Here is a 21456-nt window from a genome sequence, read left to right as displayed (position 1 = left end):
CTGAAGGGACTGGTTTCCTGAGGGCTAGTATGGACATTGTGGGCCGAATGGATTATTGGGCTGGCGGCTCAGTCACTCAAGCCTGTTGTGCTGGCAGCTCACTCACTCACGGCTGGTGGGCTGGCAGTTAACTCACAGCTATTTCTTGAAATTCCATTTCAAGCAGGGTGCAAGGCTATAAAAACCTGGATGCAACATAACTTCCTCAAACTCAACAGCGATAAAACAGAATTCCTCTTCATAGGCTCCAAATCTACACTCAGCAAAATCAATAACCCCACTCTCACCATCAACGGCACCACTGTCTCCCCAGGCCCACAACCTTGGCGTGATCTTTGATTCCACCCTCTCCCTTGAGCCTCACATCCGCTATGTCATTAAAACCTCCTTCTTTCACCTCCGCAACATCGCTAAAATCAGACCCTCTCTCACACACCTCCCGCTGCTGAAAGACTCATCCATGCCTTCATCTCCTCCCGACTGGACTACTGCAACTCACTTCTCCTTGGCATCAGCTCCACCTACATCAACCAACTCCAACTGGTCCAGAACGCAGCCGCCCGACTCATCACCCACACCAAATCCTGGCATCACATCACTCCAGTCCTCAAACAACTTCACTGGCTTCCCATCTCCCACCGGATCACCTACAAAATCCTGGTCCACACCTACAAAGCCCTCCACCATCTGCCCCCCCCATATCTCACTGACCTCTCCCCCTACCAACCCTCACGGTCCCTCAGATCCACATCAACCGGTCTCCTCTCCATCTACAAGTCCAACCTCCGCAGTTTTGGGGACAGAGCCTTCTCCAGGGCAGCTCCCAGGCTCTGGAATTCCCTCCCCCAACTGATCCGCAATTCCGTGTCCCTCACCATCTTCCAGTCCCGCCTCAAGACCCATCTCTTCACCTTTGCCTATCCTTAGCCCCACGTCCCCCTCTCTTTTCATCTGTGCTTGAATTGCCTCATATTGTGTTTTGAATTGAATTCTGTCTTTAATTTGTGTACTAGTCATGTCTCTACTATTTATTTAATTCCGCTTACATGTTTTTCCTCTACTTGCTAAATTTTTGTAAGGTGTCCTTGAGACTCTTAAAAGGCGCCCATAAATAAAATGTATTATTATTATTATTAAGGCCACTAAAGACAGCGAGTCGTGACCCCTCCCTCCTCCATCTTGCAGAGACTGAGCCACGCCCACACTTCTGGGTTTTATAGCCCCTCCCCCTCCCACCAGAAGGGGCGTGGTCTTCATGGCATGATTGCCAGGAGAGAATCTCAAATGTTTTAAAACACTAATAACTTTTATTTTTCATTGATGGGAAAAATCCTCGGCACCTGATGAGTGGAGGGGGACTCTGAGTAAGATGGCCAAAATTCACAGCAGTACATGGTAGCATTTTTTCTAAAATCAATATAAAGCGCAAACAGGAAGTGGTCAAGATTAGACTTTTAATTATTTAGAAGGCAACGCAACTTCAATGAGGCAAGGCAACTTTAATTAGGCAAGGCAACACAGCTTTAGCATTTCCAAACCAAAGGCAACACAGCTTTTGCATTTCCAAACCAAAGGCAACACAGCTTTAGCATTTCCAAACCAAAGGCAACACAGCGTTTGCATTTCCAAACTATATTTTCAAACCACATTAAGGGCACTGACAGTAAAACCACTCAAAGTTTAGTAGACATGTGTTCAGTGTTATTCATAGCTCAGACTGAGATACGTGACCCTCTCGCTCCTCCATCTTCCAGAGACTGACTGAGGCACTCAACACGTCCGGGTTTTATAGTCCCTCCGGAAGGGGCGTGGCCTACAGGAGAGAGAATCTCAACATTTTTTAACCACTAATAACTCTTTTATTTTTCATCGATGGGAAAAATCCTCTTTTCCTGCGCAGCGGAGGGGGACTGAGTAAGATGGCCAAAAATCACAGCCGTAAGTGGCAGCGTTTTTTCTAAAATCAATACACAGAACAACAGGAATTGGTCAAGATCAGACTTTTAGCAACATAGATTTAATATGAATCCCTCTATTATACAATGAAATCCTTCTGTATTAAAGATAACAAGATTGTTATCAGTATAAATTGCAATGTGAGTCATCACATTGTAAGATATATCTGGTCCCAAAATGACCTAATGGATTAACGTAGGCTAAGGGACACACAAGGGCTAGAAATATGCTCATGCTGAAAATCACATGTTGAAATGACTATGTGCTGGGATCCATGCTGGTTTGACTTGATGCTGTTTGTACCTTCTGAAGTGTTATTCATGCCATTCTTTTTTACATTAAAGGGGATTGGTTATGGGAGTTCTAACCACCAACTGAAAGTAACATATTAATTGCTTGCACCTCTTAAAGGAAAGATGCTCACTGTTTGCAGCAATTATTTCGGGGTACTGCACAGGTTGGTGAGTTGAATATTCACAGCAGCTGTGTGAAGACAGATATTAGCTAAATGTTGCCCTCAAAACGTGGCAGCACAAATATTTTGAAGAAAGACTTTTGAAGAAGTTACGATCATTGATAAGATGATGAAGTATTTACCCTTGGTTCCTGAGCCTTTCTGGATTATCCGTGTTGCCAGACCAACATAGGTCATGTGAGGGATGGGGGGACGGGGTAGCAGATACCGAGCCACAAAGCTGTGTATGGAAGAGATTATCATGAGAACAGATCTGCCGATTCTGGCCGGGCTGGGGTTCCAGAGCCCCGGTCGCAGGGGGCAGATTTGACTCCAAGATGTCACGGAAGTCCGGATGAAGTTGAGATCAGCAGCCTCACCCGACCTAGGCGCCAGATTTTCAGGGGTGCAATTTGTCTGGATTAGAGGGGGGGATGCGGACAGCCAGTTGCTGGAAAATCAGTGGTGGGCCTGTAGCATAATTTTGAAAACCTTAAGTGTAAGTGAGCTGTAAGGGCCTGTCCCACTTTCCCGAGTTATTCACGAATTCTCCCTAGTTTTCACTTGCAGAATGTTCATAACAAGTCCGTAGGATGCCGTAGGAGTCCGTGGATATATCGTGGCGGCTCGTTATGCCAGCCGTAGGTAAGTCGGGACATTTCTTCCAGCCTGATGAATTAATGTCCACGAGTAAAAAAAAGCCCCAAGTATCTACGGCTGGCATAACGAGCCGCTACGATATATCTACGGCCTCCTACAGACTCGTTACGAACAATCTGCGAGTTTGAAAACTCGGGAGAATTCGTGAATAACTTAGGAGAATTTGTGAATAACTCGGGAAAGTGGGACAGGCCCTTTATGGATACAGATTTGTAAAGGAGGCAAGATAAGGATGTCGATCAACTGCATTTGGTGCAAAGTGCAGTTACACTATTTTCACGAGTATCATACAAAACTAATGTTAATATTGGTTCACTAGTTGCTTTTGAGTTGGAAGGTCCATATGTGAGGGTGCTTCTTGGGGGAGACATTTAACCAAAGTTTTTTATGCCCTTTCAGGTTGACCTTAAAGATTTCATGCCAGTATCTGATGGCGAATAAGTTGTCCTGAGGTCATTTGTCCTTTGCCCATCACAATTAAAAGTGTTTACCTGTTGCTATTCATGGAATCTGGCAAATGAGATTGTTATCCTGTGCGTAGGAGTGGTACAAACACTGCAAAGCATGGTGGGGTATATACATCACTACGAGGCCTTGATGAGCAGAAAAATATACTGACATTTTCTAAATTGTAATGATTGTTGGTTGGGAAGTTGAAGACCAACAAGGTCCAGCCTCTGCTTAGGTTTGCTTATGTTTCACACATTCTAAAGATGTGCAGGTTGGTAGGCTAATTTGTCCTAGTGTATGGTGCATGGTAGTCTCGGGGAAACTGGTGGAGATGGGGATGAGGAGGTGGTTAAAAAAGGGATTTGAGTGGGATTAAATTATATGGGCACTTGAATGCTTGATGTGAACTCAGTGAGCCATATGACTTATTCTTCTTGCGTATGGCGTGCACAGCTTAAAGTTGTTGGACAACCTGTTAGCCATATGACTGACTCCATGGACCTGAAGGTTATCGTGGCACTTCCTGCAGAGGAGTGATGAATTCTTCCAGTTTCCTTGCCACTATTTTTCCACCTTGCAAAACAGAAGCAGGTTACTGCATCTCAATTGCTGTACGTGAAATCTGCACTAACAGAGACACATTTTAAGGCTTTGTAGAGGATGAAAAGCACAATATAATTACAGTTCTTTATTTCTTTCTAGGAAGATTGCTCTTGTGAAAAAACAAACAGTGCAATGAAAGATTAACAAACATTCTGATTTAGCTCAGTTTGTATTCCCACACAATTTGTATAATATAGTCACAGTGCAAATAAATAACTTGATCACTTACTTGATAACACATATGTTCTCCAGGGGATCATTTTCAATTCCGGATGTCAGTTATTACATCAACAAATAAATTGTATAATTAATCAAAGGTATAACCTACAACTTTTTCAGACAAGTTTTAAAATTACTGCAGCAGTTTGTATGTATACCAACTTATCAATGGTAGAAGTCAGAACAATAGATAAGAAGATTTCCTGCTTCAAAACCACCAAGTTTTGCATAAATCATGGAGATTGCCTTGTGTAAACAGTTTGTACTGGTTCATTCACGATTCCCCAGAGAACACATTTGCAGAAGTTAGATAAGTGTTCCTATTGCAGATTTCAACTGTTGTGTTTTAAGATGACTTATGATGTAGCATCTCGGTTTCCAGGTTAAAAATCAATTAATTTTGGAAACATCAGCTATATTCGGATTCATCATTTGCTTTGAGTTTTTCCAGTTAAAACACTAGAAATTTATTTTTTTAACAATTTATTTGATTTTATCTCTTATAGGAAACAATAATTACAAAACTAGGCAATAAAAATATTTTCAATAAAAATTCTCTCAGTTATTTTCAGCAAGATTTGTGCCCATCTTTTTTGCGAGATTTTGATAAATGTTGGTCCCTTAGAAGATGAGAATGGGAATTAACAAAGGAAATTGGGAAATTTGCAGAGGTTCTGAATGATCATTTTGGACTAGTCTTCATGATAGAACACTAAAATCATCCCAATAACTATAGATAATCAGTGTGCTTGAGTCTGGAGAAAGGTCTCGACCAAAAATGTCACCCATTCTTTCTCTCCAGATTAAGGGCCTGTCCCACTGCGGAGACCTAATTCGCGAGTTTAGAAGAGTTTGCCCTCGACTCATACTTGCAGCATATTCAACATGAGGTCCTAAGAGGTCTTTGTAACTCTCCTTCATGCTCGAGAGTTGTTCCCGCGTACTCGAGGCCTCAGTTAGTTTGTGGCGTTTTTTTCTGCAAGCTGAAAATTGCCCGTGAGTAAAAAAAGGTTGCCATGGAAAAAATCAATATTTTTTTACTCGTAGGTTTAGTTGAGGTAGGTTGTAGTAGGTCGTTATGCTATCGTAGGTAATCAAAGGTAATCGGAGGTAATAGCTCGTTGAGAAAAAACAAGGTAAGTAAAACGACTGGTAATGTTAAATGCCCGCTAAACTTTATTAAAAGTTGTCTGGCTTCTTAAAAGTGTCTCCACTCCTTCTCTCCCCTTCTCCCCCCCTTCTCCCATCCTTCTCCCCCCCCCTTCTCCCCCCTTCTCCCCCCTTCTCTCCCCCTCTCTCCAGTTCTCTCCACCCCCTCCTAAATGAAGTGGTTGCCGAGAAAGATGAAGTATTGGTTTAATAAAACAAAATACCCTGCATTCTGGAGAGGTGCCAGAGGATTGGGAAATTGCAAATGTGATGCCAATATTCAGGGAAGAAGGGTAGCAGAGAGCAGGAAAGCTAGTTAGTTTATAGTTTACTATCATCTGTCATTGAGAAAGTGTTGGGAATCCATTATCAAGGCGGTAGAAAAGTAGACATGCAGAAAATCATAAGACCATCAATGAGCCTTCATAGTTTTATGAAAGGGAAATTGTGTTTGACAAATTCACTGGAGTTCTTTGACAATAAGAATTGTGTGCAAAAGAGAACCAGTGGATGTAATGTTCAAGAAGGAACTGCAGATGCTGGAAAATCGAAGGTAGACAAAAGTGCTGGAGAAACTCAGTGGGTGCTGTAGCATCTATGGAGCGAAGGAAATAGGCAACGTTTCGGGCCGAAACCCTTCTTCAGTCGATGCCGACCTAGTTTTCGATGCCGACCTCAGTTAACATTGGCAGATTTTTGAAAGGGATTTCAATGTCGACATTCGAGCTGCCCATCGCAGAGCGCCTCCAGACCAGATAACTGCTGTACGGATCAGTCGCCGGATCTGAAGCCATTCAATGAGATGAGCGGTTCCTCTATGCCCCGACTGTAATGAGTGACAAAAATGAGGAGACCACCCCTCAAGAGTCTATAAACGACCCATTCTGTCTAATGACCAAGTTCAGTCACCTGTGTGAACTTCAGACCAATATGGTTATGGAACGCAACAAATTCTATCAAGGAAACTAGCTCCCTGGCGAGCCTGTCGAGGCTTACATCAGTACCATAAAACACATTGCAAGCCGGTGTTGTTTTGGAGACCTGTGTGACGAGGTTGTCCACGATAGCCTGGTGAGTGGCATCTTGAATGATAAAGTGAAAAGTAAACTACTACGGGATGCTGATTTAACTCATCGGAGCAGAGAATGTCTGCCGCGTTGCTGAAGCTACTGACTCTCATATCCGCCTCGCAGGGCTGGGTCCGCAGTCATCGTACCATGTGAGTGTTGCCAACCCATTCTGTGAGGAAGCTGCCGTTACAGGCATTCCAAGCCGCTGAGAGTGTTCTCCTGACCGGAACTCCATCATCCGGCGAGAGGGCCTGCAACATCAGACTGCCGTTGCGACGACTGCGGTGGCCTCAATAGGCCCGACCATGGGTGAACAAAACAAACTTCAAAGAATGGAATCCCAAGGCATCATCGCTGCAGTCAACGACCCGTCGGATTGGGTCTCAACCATAGTAGTGGCCGCCAAGAAAAACAAAGACGAAATACGAATCTGTATCAACCCCAGAGATCGGAACAGTGCAAAATTCAGAGTCTCTCTGAGGATCCTTCAGTGCTTCTACTCAGCGGCTGTAGAAAGCATCCGGCAACATCACTATCTTTTTTGGGAACTGCTCTGCACAGGACAAGAAGGCTTTGCATTCGGCTGAACGCACTATGGGAACTACACTCGACCCCCTGCAGGACCTATACATCAGAGGTGCAGATCCAGAGCCAGCAACATTATGGGGGACCCCTACCACCCCAGCAACGGTCTGTTCCAGCTGCTATGGTCAGACAAACACCTCCGCTGTCATGCTGTGAAAACAGAGAGGATGAAACGGAATTTCTTTCTGCAGGCCATTAGAACTGTATCTAATCTCACCAGGGACTAATTTACTGTACCAATTTACTATTATGTTGTTCAAGAAGGAACTGCAGATGCTGGAAGATCGAAGGTACACAAAATTGCTGGAGAAACTCAGCAGGTGCAGCAGCATCTATGGAGCAAAGAAAATAGGCGACGTTTCAGGCCGAAACCCATGTTGTGTCTTCTTAAAAATTGCTGGGTTTTTTTCTAATATGTAATTACTGATTCTGTTCTGTAGTTTTTTGCACAATCCGCAGGCATTGGCACTTTCATTTCACTGCACATCTTGTATGTGTATGTGACAAATAAACCTGACTTGACTTGACTTGATGTTTGCTTTGTTTAGTTGGTGGTACATTTAAGTCTTTAAACAAGGGAACTATGGTTTAACGTGACTCAAGTGTGGAAGTGCTATTTAGAGACTACTATATTATTGGAAGTATTATTTCATAGATGAAACTCTGCCTCATAGAAACCGTGGAGCTTGCTGCTGCATTCAGCTTGATCATGGCTGAACTATATGTTTATTTCAGTGGCATCAATCTGTTACCTGTAATACCTTATTTAACATCTAAATCTAATTTTCTCAACTTTGAAATTCCAATTTAGCTAGAGTTAGTAGCATCTTGGTGGCAAGGTGCGAAAGTGAAGTTGAGGTAAATGTTCGACCATGGTCTTATCGATTGAAAAAGCAGGTCTATGAAAGTGTATGGCCCTCTTCTTTTATTGACATTTTCCAGCCATAGTTTTTGAATGTCACATCTTTATTTGTAAAGTTATGGACTTTCCCCATAGGAGAAAACACAGCACATCTTTACTTATCTCAGGCACATCAATTAGATCACTTCTAATCTTTAGTCAATGAAGATAAGCTTCAGTGGTGCCACCTGCTTTCATCCCTACATAATTCTGGTAAATCTGTATGCACCACCATTGTGTTTCCTCTCCCCTTTAACTCACCAAAGACCAATATAGCTCAATATATCCTGAGAAACAGTGTCTCAAACTTAACTGGATACTCTAAATCTGATTCTATCTATACTTTCAGACAACAGGTCACATAAATTATTTCCCCTTTCATTCATGCTCTCTAAAGATAAGGGCATATCAATTTGAGTATAGGAGCAGAGAGGTTCTACTGCAGTTGTACAGGGTCTTGGTGAGACCACACCTGGAGTATTGCGTACAGTTTTGGTCTCCAAATCTGAGGAAGGACATTATTGCCATAGAGGGAGTGCAGAGAAGGTTCACCAGACTGATTCCTGGGATGTCAGGACTGTCTTATGAAGAAAGACTGGATAGACTTGGTTTATACTCTCTAGAATTTAGAAGATTGAGAGGGGATCTTATAGAAACTTACAAAATTCTTAAGGGGTTGGACAGGCTAGATGCAGGAAGATTGTTTACCCGATGTTAGGGAAGTCCAGGACAAGGGGTCTCAGCTTAAGGATAAAGGGGAAAATCCTTTAAAACCGAGATGAGAGGAACTTTTTTCACGCAGAGAGTGGTGAATCTCTGGAATTCTCTGCCACAGAGGGTAGTTGAGTCCAGTTCATTGGCTATATTTAAGAGGGAGTTAGATGTGGCCCTTGTGGCTAAGGGGATCAGGGGGTATGGAGAGAAGGCGGGTACGGGATACTGAGTTGGATGATCAGCCATGATCAGATTGAATGGCGGTGCAGGCTCGAAGGGCCGAATGGCTTACTCCTGCACCTAATTTCTATGTTTCTATGTTTCTAATTGTTCATACTTTTTTTTATTTACCACTAGTTTTATTTAATTTCTATACTTCGGTATAAATATGTTTCTCCATAATTCCTGAATTATCAATGTTTAGAAATAATAGGATGAGAATGGATTCACCCCATCACATCACCTTACACTGACTTAAAATTAATTTGTTTTTTTGTTTGAAATTATTGAATGCTATATCTCTAATTATACTTTTTTCCATTTCAGGATAATGCATCAGACATGCCATTGTTGTCAGGATCACAAACAATGGAGAAGGAAGAAATAACCTGTGATGTTTTAGAAAGGTTCTGCAGGAGCCATGAACAAACATATGAGGAATTTCTAGAATCATTTATACATCTTAAAAAAGGCAAGCCACTCCATCAGATTGGATAAAAACAAAAATCTATTTTTATTCATTCACAAGATGTTAGCATCGCTGTCCATAGAATATAGAACAATGAACAGTACACCACATGATGCCAAGATAAATTAATCTCAACCGCCTGCACATGATCCATATCTCTCCATCCTTGGCATATCCATGTGCCTATCTAAAAGCCACTTAAGCGTCACTACAGACAATAGACAACAGACAATAGGTGCAGGAGTAGGCCATTCGGCCCTTCGAGCCAGCAACGTCATTCAATGTGATCATGGCTGATCATCCCCAATCAGTACCCCGTTCCTGCCTTCACCCCATATCCCCTGACTCCGCTCTCTTTTAGAGCCACTATCATCCATACTTAACATTTTTTGAACAAACCTACTTATTAAGGCTGTGGACTGGAATCTAAAATAGACCAGATGTAACAGTAATGGGGTCTGTTGTTGGGTGCACAAATGACATGGTTTGCCCAATGTAGCGGTCTGAATGTAACAGCCTAGATGCTGGGGGATGTTGGCCTCAGCGGGGAACAGTGATGTTGGTTTGATTATCCTTCCAATTAATTTGGAAGATTTATCAGAGGCGGTGTTTGTGATATTTCATCCAGTGCTTTGAGATGTCAACTGTTGACCACCCAGAAGAATGGGCATGATCTCTTCTTCAGACCATGAGTTTTGTGGCATGTTGAGGTTGTAATTTTCAAATATCTTTCCCTCATTTGACCAAAATGAACTGGTGGTGAATTTCATCACTGATGCCTGCTTTCCCAGAGAGTTGGCATCTGAGATACAGGAAGCAGTCCATCTTTTCCAGGGCCTCATGATGATTTTTTATTGTTGGAGGCTATTGTTATGCAGTGGGGATAGGTTGGTTGAGGACCTTTTGCCTTGTGAATGTGTGGGTACAGCTAATCCTCTCATGTGCTTAAGTTCATGAGTCTATGATGGTTTGCAACCACCGGTGTGCGAAAACATATGCATTTTCTGTACATCGTACGATGACTCCAGGTGTTGGAGTGATCTTTAGATTGTGAATAGTTTTCTAATAGTTCCGAAGATTAGCTCCATTCTAACTTTATTGAAGGTGAGGTGCAATGTTGAGAAAAGATTGAGAAAAGTGTTGGGGGAACAATGCAGGCCATCCTGAGATTAGTTCAAATGTAGACCAATTGATGGGTACCACAGCCTCCATATTGTTATAAAGCTAAAATAAGAATTGAATTGAATTTCTGTGCATAGCTGAACTTGAGTGTGTTCTACAGTCCCTCTTGAGGGTTAGTATCAAATACTTTGAATTTGGTTTCCTTTTCATAAGTGGCAGCAGGCAATATGAGTGTGGAGATTTTCTTGATTAATGATGCAGCAAAATGCTGACTACTGATATTGCATTAAGAAATCCACACAAAAATCCTGACGTAGAACTTTATATGATTCAGAGTATAGATTCTGTATGTTTCTTCTTCATATAGATTATCGAATAAAAAATGCATTGTGCCGTTCTAGATGCAACATAATGCCAAGCTTCATGACTTGTGAACAAAAGTAGTTTTAAAGTTTCTATCTAAATATGGTGTCCTTGTTTCCAGATGACATGAAGAAACAAAAGATAGCATCTCCTACCACTGCAGGGATAGCAGAAGATGCTGGAAAAGACCAAGATGTGAAGCAAGTATTGATGCGCTTTCATGAGAAGGGAGAACAACCACTTAAGGATGATGATGAGGCATGTTTGAGCTGGAGATACATAGGAGTTATGTTAACATATTACATTACATCTTGACTCGTACTCATTTCCTTCAACTTTTTGACGTATTTATTTCCTTCGATTCCTCATTCTTGCTACACTTTTGGTTATCCAATATTTTTGGCAAGATTTTTTGTCTTCTGCTAAGACTTTGACTTCTCTGCCATTTCCTTATTCCCTGTTGTAAATTCTCCCATTTCCAAGGGACTGTCATTTGCCCTTTTCCTTTTTGACATACTCATAGAGGATCTTACAGTCTGTTTTTGTTTCTCACTAGTCTACTTGCATATTTTATCTTCTCTTTAGCTAATTTCTTTGGTCTACTGAACAGTGTTTTAAAACAGTCCCAATTGTCAGGCTACTACTATTTCTGGCAATTTGATAAATCTTGTACTTTGATATAATGCTATCTTTAATTTTCCTTAGTCACGCACGAATCACTTATTTCCTTTGTTTTTTTGTGTATGAAGTAATCATTTTCTTACAGTTTATGCATGATTCCCGTAAGTGCCAGTCATTGCCTGTCAAATATTTCAATGTATTTTTAGTCATTCAAAGTCAACTCTCCCCTCAAATGTGCATATTTTTCTTTGTTAAAATTTAAAACTCTATTCCTGGAGCCAATTATGTCACTTTCAAGCTAAGCATCCTGCTTGATAGGCTCCCCATACACAAATATTCACTCACTCCACTACCAATGCATAGTAGCAGCACCAGTTGGTACCATCTGCAGGATGCACTGTGGCAGCTCACCGAGAATCATTAGACACCACCTTCCAAACACACAACTTCTACTAACTAGAAGGATGAGGGCAACAAATGTATTGGAACACCACCACCAGGTAGATGCCCTCCAAGTCACATGTCATCCTGACTTGAAAATATATCATCATACATGATGATGCTGCTAGTAGAGCTGCAGCCTCACAGCACCAAAGACCTATGTACAATTCTGACCTCAGGTGCTGTCTGTGTGGAATCTGCATGTTCTCCCTGTGACTGCATGGATTTCTTCTCCCACATCCAAGGACATGCAGGTTTGCAGTTTAATTGGCCTTTGTAAATTACCCCTAGTGTGTAGGGAATTGTTGCGAAAGTGGGATACCATAGAACTTTTGTGTGAACTGGTGTCAATGGTCCGCATGGACTCAGCGGGTCGAAGGGCCTGTTTTGTGCTGTATCTTTTAATCAATCAATCACCAGTCCTTTGCTATTGCTGGGTCAGAATACTGGAATTCCCTCCTTAACAATATTGGGGTTATCACTACTCTTCAAGGACTGTGGCAGTTCAAGAGGGCAGCTCACTAGGAACCTCTTGGTACAATTAAATGCTGACAAAGTCTAGATTCTTTGGATGAATAAAATATACAAAATGTTCTCTTCTCGTTGTCACTCTACCTCAAATATACCTGTACAACAAGGTTAATGACTTTTCATCAATCATCAATTTAAAATGTTAAACTTTGTTTCTCTCCTGCCCATCCTCCCAACCTATCCAAGTCACCCTGCAGCCTCATAGCATTCGCCTCACAGCTCACACCAGTGCTTCCACAGTGCTTCCACACCTCAAAAAAACATTTTTGGAAATAGACTCCCAGATTTCCTAGAATTTGATGGTATTTCTTGAAATTTAAGCCTTGCCCAACTGCGCATGTGCGACTGCTGCCCCAACTGCGCACGCGCGGATACTGGGCCCACTGCGCACGCGCAAGGAGACGGCATCGTTTTGCGTCCCTACCCTGTCACTGGCACCATTTTCAACTCCCCCAACTGCGCACGCGCGAATGGTCGGAAAAAAAAAAAAATCCTCATATCCCTTCGCGTCTCCACGCACGTGTGCAGTTGGGGAAGGCTGTGAAATTTCCCGAAATTATCTAATTTCCCTAAAATTACCCGAAGACAATCAGAATTTCCCGAATGTCGGGTAATTTCTTTCAAAGTGGAAACACTGTTTCACACTGCCACCCAGCTTTGTGTCTTCCGCAAATGTAGAGATGTTACATTTAATTCCTTCGTCTAAAACGTTTATATAGATTGTAAAACAACTGTGGTCCCAGCACCAAACCTTGCAGCACCCCACAAGTCACTGCCTGCCATTCTGAAAAGGACCCGTTAATTCCTACACTTTGCTTCCTGTCTGCCAACCAGTTCTCTATCCATGTCAATACCCTGCCCCCAATACCATGTGCTCACTAATCTCTTGTGTGGGACCTTGTCAAAGGCTTTTTGAAAGTCCAGATACAGACTTTCTATTAAAGAATATGGGTCCTTTTTTGTATACATTGTTACATTTTGTGATTTTTAAATCAATCAAATCTCCCATCATTTGTACTAATGAAAACAGCCCCACCCTTTCCAGTTCATTCTGTGCTTGCTGTATAGACCTGTTGCAATGGGATCAAATTCCAATTTAAACTAAATAATGCATCTGTGCCTTACTTAATGCCTGGAATACGAAATTTCAAATGAACATATATCAATAATTTTGCTCACAATTAATTTTATATGGATAAAAATGTCTTATTTTCTTATATTTACTGCAGAGAAAAGACAGCAATAAGATAATATTTTTCAAACAATTTTAATATTCATGTTAAATATTTTTCAAATTCAGTTTGGTAATGTGGCATCAATGTGAATGACCAAATATTTGTAATTTCCTGAAGACATTGATGTATTATCAAAATATGTTAACTGTTGCTGTCAAATATATTCTCAACCAGATGGTGAAAACATGTTGCTCGGATTGGGTAGCAGTGTAACCCTCACCATATTCTTTAAGTATTTGAAAAGTTGTAATCTACAATGTGTTGCCTCCTTCCTCAACATAATTTTTATGTGATACTTCGCAATACACGCTCTGTGTTAATTGCAATTAGGTAAAGCCTGGCTGTTAAAAGTATGATATATATTCTCCAAAGATGTGAAGGATTGTAGATGACTATAAATACTACACATTTCTGAATTAATTTTAATAATTTCAGTGCCAACTAAATAACTGAGATCACATTAGTTCAGGCTTTCCTCGTGTGACATGTTACATTCTGGCTTGTGTTTTTATGTTTCCTGTTTTTTGTTAACCATATAGAACAGTTGTTATTTTGTTAATGGTAGACTGAACAGAACATGGTGTTTGGAACAAAATATATTCTGTACTGTGAATTTTATTTACATTTGGAATGATAAATAACATTCAAATTAAGTCGGCTTAAGAGAGAAAAAAATGAAGTAATGCTTCTGCCCACCTTGTGACTGTTTATCATGGTGTGCTCAATATTTTAATCCTGAAACAATCAAATACACCACCAAAGATAGTGAGTTTCACAATGTCACAATTGTCAAGCGAGGTGTTTCCTTTGTACTTTTTAATCTTTCAGTTTATTCATCCATGACCCAAGGGCGAACAGACCACCAGGGCTACTTTTCAGGGTTAGTGGTGAAAAATCACCTATGCTAGTACGGTTATGCCCCCTACAGTCAGATCTGAAACTAGTGTGTAGCCCAAAGTAGGTTGCTTTGGTAAGTTAAGCAATGCATTCACTCTGAACAATTTGTGTCCTAATTTGACTAAATCGTGCAATGTCAAGATTAGTGAGCATTTTACAGTGGTGAGTTTGATGTCATAAAAGTTACAATGTGCTGAAAAAGCATTTGCAAAATAATTACTAAGTTAAGATTTTTCTCCATAATTCATCAGAATCCACAAAATATTACTACGATTATTTTGAAATTAACTAAAAAACCTAAAGAATAGAGAAACTAGCAACTGTAGATGCTGGTTTACAAAAGAAGACACAAAGTGCTGGAGTAATTCAGCAGGTCAGGCAACACCCCTGGAGAATGTGGATAGGTGAAGTTTCGGGCCAGGGCCGTTCCTGACCAAAACATCATGTGGCACATAATTCTGAGTATGAGAATAAAGTGAGTGAAATTGATTTGAGACTGATTCATTAATAACCTAGAATTTTGAATTTTGATTTTTGAAAATAACACATGAATGCCTCTTCAACCCGACTTTCTGGTTGAATCAACATACCTTAATTGGTACACGTGACAATAAACCGACCTTTGAAACGTTTGAATTAAAAGGCCTATATATTCATTCACCATGCTGTAAGGTGCTACTAATTGTCTGTGGCATAGTTTCCTTCCTTTATGAAATGTACAAAGCAAAGATACTAAAGGTATCGAAATTTCGTTCAGACTGAAAAGTCTGAATGACAATAAAGGAATACAATACAATACAATACAATGCAATGCAGGGAAGTGGGATGATTCCTGGGGCTGGGAGAGAGAGAAGTCCCAATCAAATTAGGACTTGATCAGCTGGTGGTGGGAGTGGTGGATGGATATCTGAGCTTGTGGCAGAGAGGGGTAGGTGATGGTTTTAGATATGACTTCTCAGTTTAGAAGCTTTCTTCCATCCTTTCCATTTGGTTATCTCCCACATATGGCAAATGAACAAATGTTACAAAATGTGAAAATCAATCTACTTGAATTATTTCCAGTTTATTCATGAAAGGTTCCACCAGAGAGGAGAATAAGAGGTTATAATGTTTAAACCAGGTTCTTTCCCTTGGATTTTGGGATCCATCTGAACTTAATTCTCAGGATCTGTGAATGGCAGCAACTAAAGTGAGATTGGAGCTGCCAGATCCTGCTATTTGAGTGTTGTTTATGGGGCAGGACAGGTGGATGGAACTGTTTCCTTTCTCCTCATATGAACCTATTGTAATTTCTCTACATTCTTGCGATTTTCTCTGCAACTTCTTGACATTCTGCAATGTCCTTCTCTACTCCTTATGTCTCTGCATCAAGGTCACTGCCCCCTCAACACCCATTGTGGGTACCACCCAATGTAGTCTTTCACATATGCTTTACGGTCAGACTATTGGCCACTTTGCCGACCTATGCAGTTGCCAAGAATGAAAAATACTTTTATGATGTGCTGCCATTAAAATTTGCCTGAAATAGATTATGGTTTCTCAGTCGTATGATTTTCTCATCTCCCAGTAAAATACAGGAAATAAATCTTCAGGGAATAATTATATTTTTAACATTGTTTAAATAACCTTTGAGATTTGCAGAAATTTGAAATGTTTTGTCTCTTTGCCCCTTGCTTTCCATCACCCGTTCCTGGTCTTCTTGGGAATATATATTTCTTGGAGCATTGTAGAGTAAGCACTGTTTACCCTTTCATATGATGCATCAATGCTTTCTTATCAAACATCTGTTTTTCAAATTTTATACTATAAAGGTTTAATTTATGGTATTGTACAAATGGAAGATAGTTTAATAATTGACTACATATTAATTTAGCAAGGTTATGGTTTGCATTTAAAGATTGTTTGTTAACTTTTGGTTGTCTTTAATACATTTAAGGAGGACAATGACATTAACATTGAGGACATGGACAGCGACAAAGAAAGTGAGCAACAACGTGGTGCTGGTAGGTATGCTGTAATCATTTAAACTGGATAAATGGGCAGAATAAGATTAGAATAAAGACTATTTTCTGGTGCTTAATAATCAATTCTCTTGCTATTTATTTTAGCATGCGCTTATAGATTTCAAATTTTCATATTTGCAGAAATAGTTTTCAGTCACTGTGGGACAATTTGTCCAGAATAATTTCAAATCCAGTATGTGGCAGTTCAACTTTCCAATATTTTTTAATCGACTTGTAATTTATTATTTGTTATTAAGAATTTAAATAATGAGAACATTCAACATACATAAACACAATTAACTATAGTAGTTAGAATTATTGAATCACGTAGCTAAGAAGGAAGTCATTTGGGCTATATTGCATACACCAGTTCTTTGAAGCAGCTATAGAATTAATTCCCGTCTCTTGCTTCTCCTTTGTAGGCCTCTGAATATGATATTTCTTTTTTAAGTAAATCTTCTACATGTCTTGACAATGTTATCAATTTGTTACTATCTCCTCATTGCATACTACATTGCTGAATTTGGATTTGCTAACAGATTGTGAAAATATGGAGAATTATTCCACCTTAATCTATCTACATTTCTTACACCACATTCCAACCCTTTGTTATCCCTGAAAACTGTAACCCTTAAGCTCTTCCTCTAGTTCCGAGAAAAGGTTGATGTCCTGAAACTGGTTTCTCTTTTCACAGATACCACTTGCCTGGCTGAGTTCCTAGGGCACTTCTTTTTGTAATGTTTTTTTAACTTTAAAATGATGTCCACTGTACTTAAATTCAGGGAAATTAAACAAAAAAAAATTCTGAAAAGCATGCATGTTGATGAGCTATGTTGCCAAACCCAAAAATCGACTTTCATTTCTGAGTCTATGCTTTACAAAATATCAAGTAATTATGTCCTGGACAAATGTCTCAATTGGCTAAGTGGCCATGTTGTGCTTTTTCTGTTTTAAAAAGCGTTCTGAGGTTAAGAAGAAACATAAGAGCAGGAGTAGAGCATTTAGGCCCTCAAGCCTATTCTGCCACTTAATGATAATTGTGATGTAATGTTATGTATTATCCTTTGTTTCTGGTTAGTGTCTTTCAATTAACCAGGAATAATTGCAAAACTCTATTTATTTATCATGGCCAGATCAGCACCACAATATGAAATGAATATGGTTTAATATTGTTCTTCATATCTATATTAGACCTAATCCAATCTGGCACCAGTGCAAAATACTTCAATTGATAATTAATAATTTTAATGTATTTGCTTGCAAATTCTTCCCTTTAAGTTAGGTCCTGTTGTGAACTTCCATTTGCAATTCAGTGAGCAAGTTCATATATTTTAAAACAATATTAACTGCTTTTATTTACTGAACTAAATATGGTTATGTTTTTACTTTTTAACTGTGTGAACTATTTAGTGACCTTTGTATATAAATGTAAGTTATCCATGATTAGCGTAATGATGATTCTAGCAACTGCTATCCAGGGACAGTCCCTGCTGCGCCACAGTTGCCTCAGACTAAGCTGTTCTGCACCAGTGCTGCTCATTAAACTGCAGCTGGGCAGATAAGTAACAAAACAGCAGAGAGCAATAATGAATATGCTTACAGGTACAGGAATTGAGGCAATATTATAGTTGGAGCATTATGATAAAAAGCGTTTTTTTTAGTCGCGGCCTCAGAATGGTCGCAGCAAATTTTTCAACATGTTGAAAATTCACTTGTTGGTAGCTGTTATTGTTTCCTTGCAACCTAATACCCAAGTACTTCTCTCTTTATTTTCATCTTGCCACTAAGGTCTCTCATCAGCTGTTGCAGACATCGCTTCACTTAAAGTCGCTTTCTGTGACTGATGCTGGCCATTCCTTAAATTTTACATAATGAATGTACCCAGTTATAAAGTTACAAAGTTATAACAATATGTTTAAACAGTCTGAATATTGAGATTTTGATGAAATGGTGGGAACATAGATTTGATCGGATTCCAAGCCTGGCGATCGCTTCGCCGAAAAATTTGCTGCAACCATTCTGAGGCCGCGACTAGTTCCCAGAATGCGGGAACTCCTCGCGACCATGAAGGAGACACACCAGAGACCACCAGCGAACATGTGGCACCATGTGGCGTTCATGAGGCGAGTGCAGAGTCTCCTGCACTCGCCTAAAAAGTTGCCTAAGTGCGACACATGCACAAATTAAGGTACAGTGATGCACCTTAAGGTACAGGCCATTTAGACTATTAAAACAGCAATAACTGAGACCAATATTGACGAGAAATGCAATGGTGCAAATATGATTGACATTGGCAGCATTCTGTGGCGTGCATATCTTGACAGTAAAACTCATTTAACAAAATTCTGTGACTTAAAATGATCATGTAATATTGGGAGCATCATTGACATAATGCAGTATTGAAAGAATATTAGGTGGTTCAAAAATAAAACTAAAACCAAAATGCTATTTACTTTCATAATTGGAAGGGACTATATTTGGTTTATGGGTATTGCTAGTCATTTCACATTAATTATGCAAACTTGATAATGGGCATTTTATTTGAACCTCTGATGGTATGCTCACAAAATAGTGATCACTGTGTGTTCAAAGGTTTTCGTCAAAGCAGTTATTTATGAAGAAATTGTCTTTCATAGAAGGTATTTACAAAATAAGGTGAAAATTGTATTCCAGTAATGCACACCGTTTAATTGTATGTGGATGGATATTTTCACTTCCATCTTAATATCAGTTTAGCCAAAATTTGGTTGGTTATATATTTATAAATATAATCAGCATGTTATTTACTGTCATTGTCCATTTAATCTAGGAGGAGAAATACTCCCAGGTAAAATAGAAGAGGAGATTCCTGCAAATTATTCTTATTGTGAATACAAGCACACAACCCTTGACTTCAAAGTGTATGCAGGTGTTGAAGAGTTTAATAGCCAAGCACATGACCAGGTATGCTGATTGTTTAAGATATTTGAATTATTTTTGAAACTTTATGCTGCTGCAAAGTAACTATATTGCTGTTGCCTGTAGATAATGTTTTTTTTGTGATTGTTGATTATTATTATGTTATATTTGGATATTGTTCAAATCCAAAATGCATTTACTTCTACTTGGCTGAGTACACAAAGTTCCAAATACTCCGTTTAGTTTAGTTTGGTTATTGTCATTGGTACCAAGGTACAGTGAAAAGCTTTTTGTTGCAGCTTTTGTCAAGCTGCCCATGGTGTGCAGATACAGGGTAAAGGGTATGGTGTTTAGTGCAAGATAAAGTCTGATTAAAGATAATACAAAGGTCTCCAATGAGGTAGATGGGAGGTCAGGACTGCTCTGGTGAGATGACAGTTCAGTTGCCTGATAACAGCTGGTAAGAAACTGTCCCTGAATCTGGAGGGGTGTGTTTTTAAACTTGTGTACCTCTTGCCTGATGGGAGAGGGGAGAAGAGGGAGTGAACAGGATGAGACTGGTCCATGATTATGTTGGTGGCTTTGCCAAGTCAGCGTGAAATGTAGATTGAGCCAATGGAAAGGAGGTTGGTTTGTGTGATGGTCTAGGCTACGTCCCCAACTCCTTGCAATTTTGGATGGAGCTGTTCCCAAACCATGCTGTGATGCATCCTGATAAAATGCTTTCTACCGTGCATCTATAGAAGTTGTTTGTTGGGGACATGCTGAACTTTCTAAGCCTTCTCAGGAAGTAGAGGTGTTGGTGTGCTTTCTTGTAGACCAACGGTTATCCTTTATTCCCAAGATCTTCCAAATATTTTACTTCTTGGCTACACATTGACAGTTTAGTTTTCAAAACAGATGGTTTCTTCTAATTAGTAATGTAAGAGAAAAAATAAGAGAATGAAACAGTCTTTGATTTTGTTTGCACTCTTATCTATTATAATATGTGATCTAGTTAGCAAAAATATGGTGACATTTCACATTCGTGTGATTCCAGGTAAGTTTCAATCTTTAATGTAAAAAACATGGAGGACTTTTAAGCAGCTTGCGATTTCATATATGTATTTTATCTTTGCTGTAAGTACTAAGCAGCACTATTTTGTGTTGATACAGAGCACTGCTGATGTTAGTTCATGCATCTATATTTTCCACTTCAATTGTAGTTTGCCAACATGAAATTACTTTATTTTTCATCAGGTATTGACAGATGAAGTTCAGCCTTTCAAGTTGGATGAAGAGTTTGACTATAACTGTGTCTACCTCAAGCCCAAATACACTGAGGTTGAACTTGCTGCTATTTCTGCCTTGTCACAACACCAAACAGAAAGTGGAGAATGTAACACAACAAAGTTGAAAGATTCTGACTTGTGATACAGTTGTCATTTTCTGGTGCAGTCAACCTGGTAGCTTGACATTCTGTCTAAAAGATAACAATTCTTATATCTAAAACAGAATCTGGGGATGAGAATTTATAAATCCCAGAAATTGAAATCATGGAATAAAATCATTAAAAATGTCATATTATTTTTGATTACATTTGTTCTTATTTTGTATCATTAAAGTAGACAAAGATATAGATGTCTGATTCGTTTGTTTTTTCTAACTGGATTATAAAACATTTCATCCTATTGCTTTTTATGGAATGTAATAAATACCTGCCCATTTTCACGTAGTCATTTTTTTGGATTCATGTACAGAACGAGCAGAGCTTGTGCCTTGAATTCCCATAGCACAGGTCCAAATATAGAATTGCTGGATTTAGGAACAATTTTGTAGTCTTGGTACTTTGATACTTTAATAATCTGGTCAGTAGTAATCTCGGCAGTGTTGATGATGGTGGAATCATGATGGTCG

The 21456-nt window shown here is 39.6% G+C and overlaps 1 protein-coding gene across 2 annotated transcripts in view; it reads left to right on the top strand.

Annotated features, from left to right (window-relative positions):
* The window catches only part of iftap (intraflagellar transport associated protein), a 31680-nt gene extending 10504 nt beyond the window's left edge, over nt 1-21176 (top strand). For both annotated transcript variants that reach the window (XM_055649381.1, XM_055649380.1), the window contains exons 2-6: nt 9308-9452; nt 11056-11192; nt 16596-16662; nt 19472-19605; nt 20800-21176. In XM_055649381.1, the coding sequence (XP_055505356.1) occupies nt 9323-9452; nt 11056-11192; nt 16596-16662; nt 19472-19605; nt 20800-20973 (642 nt within the window). In that variant the 5' untranslated portion in view covers nt 9308-9322 and the 3' untranslated portion in view covers nt 20974-21176. The remainder of the gene's footprint in view (nt 1-9307; nt 9453-11055; nt 11193-16595; nt 16663-19471; nt 19606-20799) is intronic.
* Nucleotides 21177-21456: the final 280 nt, after the last annotated feature.

Source organism: Leucoraja erinacea, chromosome 18, assembly GCF_028641065.1.
Source record: "Leucoraja erinacea ecotype New England chromosome 18, Leri_hhj_1, whole genome shotgun sequence".
NCBI classification, from domain to species: domain Eukaryota; kingdom Metazoa; phylum Chordata; class Chondrichthyes; order Rajiformes; family Rajidae; genus Leucoraja; species Leucoraja erinaceus.
Note: the sequence above shows the minus strand (reverse complement) of the source record. Positions and strands in the feature narration are given on the sequence as shown.